At 51.6% G+C, this 6339-nt stretch overlaps 1 protein-coding gene across 2 annotated transcripts; it reads right to left on the bottom strand.

Annotated features, from left to right (window-relative positions):
• Positions 1-3074: 3074 nt before the first annotated feature.
• LOC133051096 (interferon lambda-3-like) lies at positions 3075-5476 on the bottom strand. Of its 2 annotated transcripts, none has more exons than XM_061135493.1 (6): positions 5320-5476; positions 5030-5220; positions 4680-4757; positions 3642-3785; positions 3453-3536; positions 3075-3365 (listed from the first exon to the last, which is right to left on the bottom strand). In XM_061135493.1, the coding sequence occupies exons 1-6, from the start codon at positions 5360-5362 to the stop codon at positions 3267-3269; spliced, it is 639 nt and encodes a 212-aa protein (XP_060991476.1). In that variant the 5' UTR covers positions 5363-5476; the 3' UTR covers positions 3075-3266. The 2 variants fall into 2 exon arrangements, with proteins under 2 accessions (XP_060991476.1, XP_060991483.1); XM_061135500.1 differs by having other exon boundaries at positions 5030-5217.
• Between the last annotated feature and the right edge of the window lie 863 nt (positions 5477-6339).

Below are 6339 nucleotides of genomic sequence, written 5' to 3'. Positions count from 1 at the left end.
CACTCTATATAATGGGCTCCAGTTTCATCCATCTCATTAGAACTGATTCAAATGAATTCTTTTTAATGGCTGAGTAATATTCCATTGTGTATATGTACCGTAGCTAGAAGAACCTCTTTACTTGAATATATGTCACCATCATCTCTCACCCAAACTCCCTCATCTACTCTTAGGTACTCCAGGGAGCTCTCCTCTTCTGAGGCCTGAACTTTTAGAAACATAAATCTGAGCAGTTATATCTTTGATTAAAACTCTGCAATGACTCCCTGTGTATCTTACAGAAAAATCCAAATGCTTAAAGATTTCGCAGACACCAAAGGCCCTGGTCCCGATCGACCAGTCTAACCTCACTCCCAGCCATCCCTCTGAGGAGTTCTAGACTCCAGCACACTGGCCTGCTTTCTGTTTCTCAAACTTTAATAACCAGTGTCCTCCCTAGACTGAAGTTCCTGGGAGGACAGGAGCCCGTGGCTCTGTATCCACAATACTGGCAAATAACAGGCGACTAGGAAACACCATCTGTGTAGAATGAGTGGACGACTGAATGGCTGCAGGGATGAATAAATGAACCTTTTAAAGAGAGGTATCCTTAAGTTCTTTTCTTTAAAAAAATTTTATTATTTATTTATTTGACTGCGCTGGGTGTTAGTCAAAGCACACGGATCTTCTATCTTCGTTGGGGCATACAGGATCTTTAGATGTGGCATTCGCACTCTTAGTTGCGGCAAGTGGGATCCAGTTCCCTGACCAGGGATCAAACCTGGACCCCCTGCATTGGGAGCAAGGAGTCTTAGTCACTGGACCACCAAGGTAGTCCCCTTAAGTTATTTTCAGATGAAGAAATCTAGAGGCCAGGCAAGGTAAATGTATTACGACAAGTCACTCAGCAGATAAATGTCCCATCTGGGTATCAAATTCAGGTCCAAGTTCAAAGTCAGGCTTCCCTCACTCTCCCTATCTCAGAATGATTGCTCTCACTAGTAAGTGTAACACCACTTAATAAATGAAAATGAACTGACACCAGGAGAAAAGAATACCACCAGAGACATGGGGTTTGCAAACATGGGGACACACAAATAACAGGACCCAGAGTATTATAACTGTGAACTTTGACATCTGTGATCCCCAGATCCCTGAGAGAATGAGACTTGCTTGGGTGGGGAGAGCCAAGAGTTACAGACTCATAGAATCCCCCAAAGACACTGAAGGTTCAAATCAGAGGACCAGCCCTATAATGGCTAGAGGAACCCACGCAATTATGTAAGACTGGTTTCTGGTATGTGGGGGTCAGTGACCAAAGCAACCCAGCAATCAAGTCTTCTACTGACCACCCGAGATGATATTCTGTGGCTGTGCATCCCACAGAAATGGATGCATCCAGGGAATGTGTTCTAGTCTTGGGAAAGAACTAGTGTCTCTTGCACCCACTGTGGGTGGGTCAAGGTTCAGTCGATGGTGTCAGAGAAGCCATCTGCTGGTGTTCTACCCACTCCAGTATTCTTGCCTGGAGAATTCCAGGACAGATGAGCCTGGTGGGCTACAGTCCATGGGGTCGCAAAGAATTGGACACAACTGAGTAACTAGCACTTATTTTGGGCTTCCCATGTGGCACTAGTGGTAAAGAACCCACCTACCAATGCAGGAGACTTAAGAGATGCGGGTTCGATCACTGGGTTGGGAAGATCCCCTGGAGGAGGGCATGGCAACCCACTTCAGAGTTGTTGCCTGGAGAATCCCATGGACAGAGGAACCTGGCGGGCTACAGTCCATGGGGTCGCAAAGAGTCAGACAACTGAATTGACTTAGCAGCACAGTAACAGTAAGGCAAACTCCATCAATAGATGCTAAAACAAATGGGTCAGAGTTTGAGAAGTAATAGGGATTTACATGATATCAAAGTCTACCCACATCCTTATTTACTCCAAAGAGAAAAACAGTAACTGTACAGTGGAGAAACTTGGCAGGCACCATCTGAAAAAATAAAAATAAGAAAAACAAGAAATCGTTAAATTCTGGAGGATATCTTATCTTAGAACACAGCTCTACTTGCACTGGCTACCTCTCAAATACACGATAGCTACATGTGATCTGGAGACCATACTGAACAGCCAGCTTAAATGGACCTCACTGTTCGAGATTTCTCATCCTATATAGTAATAAATGTTCTCATTATTAAGGCATTTTTAGTTAATATTACTTTACTTAGAATGCATTCTAGGAAATTCCCTGGTGGTTCAGTGGTTAAGACTCTATGCATCCAATGCAAGGTGTGCGAGTTTGATCCCTGATCGGGGAACTAAGGTCCTACATGCTGAGTCATGGCTAAAAAAAAACCCCAAAAAACTAATAATAATAAAAAATTTAAATAAATTAAAAAGAAAGGGTTTAAAAAAGAATCCTTTCTAGTGACACTGTCACACCATCACATAGGTACTGTGGGAGGATCAATAATGTCCCCCAAAGATGCCAACCTCCCATCCCTGACCTATGAATAAATCCTATTACACATGCAGGTGTAATAAAAGGATCTGAAGATGTAATTAAGATTTATGGACTTTGAAATAGAGAGATTATCCTGGATTCCCTGAGTAGACTCAATCTACACACACGTTCTTAAAAGCAGAGAAATTTCTCAGGCTGAAGGTAGAAGAGAAATGTGGAAAAGGGAGAAATGAGAGGGACTGCAAGCATAAGAAGGATTTGACTCACGATTGTTGACTCTGAGATCTACGGTCCTCATTAACGGACCAAGAGCTAAGGATGGGCCATCACAGCAAAGGAAATGGAACCTTAGTCTGACAACCATAAGGAACAGAATCCTGCCAAAAACCTAAATGAGTATGAAAGGGGATCCTTTCCTGAGCCTCTGAAACTATCCAGCCAGCCACACTTTGACTTAGCCTGTGAGACCCACAGCAGAGAAACTACCCAAGCCCACCCAGATTCCTGACCTGTATAAGTGTGAGATAATGAATTTGTGTTCTGTGGAGTCATTCAATTTGTGAGAATTTGTTGTGGCAGCAAAAATAAAAAAAATTCACATACACAAACACAGAGACCCACACCAGAGGAAGTATCATTTTTTCATTGTTTATTTGTACACTTTTTATAAAAAGTAGAAAAATAAACATACTGGGTCTGAGTTTGGGAAATGTTATCCATAAATAAAGAAATAATTATTTGGAGGTAATAAATTAAAAAAACTGGTTTTGATGCATAAAAAAATATCTAAAAAGGTGGGACAGGTTGCAGGCGGGTCTCCAGGGTCAGACACACTGGTCTCCAATAGCAACACATTTCAGGTCCTGGGTGAGGAGGCGGAAGAGGTTGAACATCACAGAGGCTTCGAGGCAGTCCTGGGACTCCTGAGGGGAGAGAGGGATGGCTCAGTATCTCCCACGCCTGGGATCCCAGCTGCCCCAGACATCAGTTTGGCTTCTTCGCTCACTCACCTTCTTCTGGGCCTCCTGAAGCCGGTGCAGCCAGTGGTGGAGGCGGCCCCGGGGCCTGGGGCTTGCTGTGGGCTGAGCTGGGACCTGTGGGCAGAGGAGAGAGGGGTGAGGCTGTGAGGCGGAGCCGGGGACCGAGGGGGACATCCAGGTGGTCAGAACCCAGACCCGGCCCGAGGCCTCAGCACTCACACAGGCCTGGAGCTTGGAGTGGATGTACCGCAGCGTGAGAAGGGGCCGCTCCAGGCTGTGGTCCAGGGATGAGTTAGCCATGGCCTCCAGGACCGTCAGTGTCAGGGCCAGCTCTGCCTTCAGAGCCACGGGGCGCTCCCACACCTGAGGAGGAGACAGAAGACACGTGAGAGCTGCATGTGAGAGAGGGACAGTTGAGGGGACAGGTGAGGGGACAGGTGAGGGGACAGGGGAAGGGACAGGGGAAGGGACAGGTGAGGGGACAGGGGAAGGGACACAGGTGAGGGGGACAGGTGAGGGGACAGGTGAGGGGGACAGGGGAAGGGACAGGGGAAGGGACAGGGGAAGGGACAGGTGAGGGGGTCAGGTGAGGGGGTCAGGTGAGGGGACAGGTGACGGGGACAGGTGAGGGGACAGGTGAGGGGGACAGGTGAGGGGGGCAGGTGAGGGGGACAGGTGAGGGGACAGGGGAAGGGACAGGGGAAGGGACAGGTGAGGGGGCCAGGTGAGGGGGACAGGTGAGGGGACAGGGGAAGGGACAGGTGAGGGGGTCAGGTGAGGGGGACAGGTGAGGGGACAGGGGAAGGGACAGGTGAGGGGGTCAGGTGAGGGGGACAGGTGAGGGGACAGGGGAAGGGACAGGTGAGGGGACAGGGGAAGGGACACAGGTGAGAGGGACAGGTGAGGGGACAGGTGAGGGGACAGGGGAAGGGACAGGGGAAGGGACAGGTGAGGGGGCCAGGTGAGGGGGACAGGTGAGGGGACAGGGGAAGGGACAGGTGAGGGGGTCAGGTGAGGGGGACAGGTGAGGGGACAGGTGAGGGGGACAGGTGGGGGGGACAGGTGAGGGGGACAGGGAAGGGACAGGGGAAGGGACAGAGAAAGGGAAAGTCAGGGTCAGGTGAGAGACACAGTCTTCATGGTTGGCTGAGGGGAAGCGCAGGGGAGGACAGGGAGAGAAGGACACGTGAGAGGAGGGAGGGGCACCTGCAGAGCCAGAGCGGGTGAGGGCAGGTGGGCCTGACTCTCCCAACTCACCTGCAGGTGCTTCAGGTCCCGGGTCCTGGGGAACAGGCGGGCGCTGCAGTCCCAGTCCTTCTGCAGGAGTGAGTCCTCCTAGAGAGCAAGGGCAAGGTCAGATCACAGCGGGAGGGACGGAGGGGGGACCCCAGGGAGACCCGAAGATGGCCAACAACAGAGCAGGGGAGGTGAACTTCCCAAAGGATGGTAGAGGCTCATCCAGGGCAGGACAGGAGATCGCCCACTGCGGGGAGCGGGGAGGCCAGCCCCGTGAAGGGAGGGCAGGCCCGCCTGCAGCCCAGGTTGTCTAGGAGCCCACAGCAGGGGGCTGGGGGCTCACCCACTGCAGGAGGGGTGGGGAAACTCACAAAGGCATCCTTGGCCGTCTTGAAGGCCTGCAGCTCTTGCGGGGACAGAGACTTGAACTCGGCCATGTGGCAGCCCCTGGCAGGTGGCACTGCCCTGGGGGCAGAGGGCACAGGAGCTGCCCCTGTCCTGCTCAGCGCCGCGGTCAGCAGCATCAGCACCAGCACCAGCATGCAGCCCGGGGCCATGTCTGCTTCAGGAAGGATAGAGAGGTGAGGTGGGGAGGGCGTCAGGCAGGGAGGGTGCAGGCTGTGGGGAGGCGAGGGTCCCAGACAATGATGTGGGGGCTCACCCAGCTTCATTCCTGCTCTCTGGTCTCTGTCAGAATGGGGCATCAAGTGTCCACTCTGAGGCTGTTGCCTGGGATCTCAGTCTTGTCTGGCGTCTCTGACTTCAGCCTCCTCTTCTGAATCTCGGCTCGTTGCTCCGTTTTTGTCTCTGAACTTCCAGCTCCGTCTGAGGTGTAACTGCTGCCTGAGCTCCATGGCGCAGCTTTTAGCCTGTGCAGCCGGGCAATCCCAGCTGATGTACGAAAAGTGAAAACACAGGTAGTGGCTGACAGTGGCCACCAGGGGAGACCCGGGCTGGGAAAGCCCAGAGCAGGGCGGAGACAGTGAGCCAGGTGAGCAATTGAGCGAAAGATAAAATGACATCGATTTATGCTCATTTCGAATGAGTAATAAAGTAATGAGTGAGTAATGAAGACAAAATTAGGACGGGGATAGCTTCAGCTCCACAAGGGGTGGGGAAGTTTCTCCTGCAGGGACCAGGCTGATTTAGGGTTGGATGGGGAGGGGACTGGAGAAGGCAATGGCAACCCACTCCAGTACTCTTGCCTGGAAAATCCCATGGACAGAGGAGCCTGGTAGGCTGCAGTCCATGGGGTCACGAAGAGTCGGATACGACTGAGTGACTTCACTTTCACTTTTCACTTTCATGCATTGGAGAAGGAAATGGCAACCCACTCCAGTGTTCTTGCCTGGAGAATCCCAGGGACGGCAGAGCCTGGTGGGCTGCCGTCCATGGGGTCACACAGATTCGGACACGACTGAAGCGACTTAGCAGCAGCAGCAGCAGCAGGGGAAGGGACAGAGGGATTTTCTCTTTTGCAGATGCCCCAATGCAGGAAGTAGAAGGAAAAGGCACCTGTAGGAGGTGTTACCATGAACAACCTGGATCTTCCAAGAGGGAGGCTGTTCAGAGGCTGGGAGAAGATCCAGGGGTGATGTTTAGGGTGTGGAGAGGAGGTCAGAAAGGCAAAAACACTCTGGAACTAAGAGAGGAGACCAGCTCCTCCCAACCTGGTACTGAT

This window comes from Dama dama, chromosome 4 (assembly GCF_033118175.1).
Source record: "Dama dama isolate Ldn47 chromosome 4, ASM3311817v1, whole genome shotgun sequence".
NCBI classification, from domain to species: Eukaryota; Metazoa; Chordata; class Mammalia; order Artiodactyla; family Cervidae; genus Dama; species Dama dama.
Note: the sequence above shows the minus strand (reverse complement) of the source record. Positions and strands in the feature narration are given on the sequence as shown.

Coding starts and splice junctions, on each gene's coding strand:
- LOC133051096 (XM_061135493.1), bottom strand. CDS start 5,362: ATGCCCCATTCTGACAGAGACCAGAGAGCAGGAATGAAGCTGG. Junction 3,537..3,641: donor ACTCCAAGCTCCAGGCCTGT/GTGAGTGCTGAG, acceptor CTCTGCCCACAG/GTCCCAGCTCAGCCCACAGC. Junction 3,366..3,452: donor TTCAGGAGGCCCAGAAGAAG/GTGAGTGAGCGA, acceptor CTCTCCCCTCAG/GAGTCCCAGGACTGCCTCGA.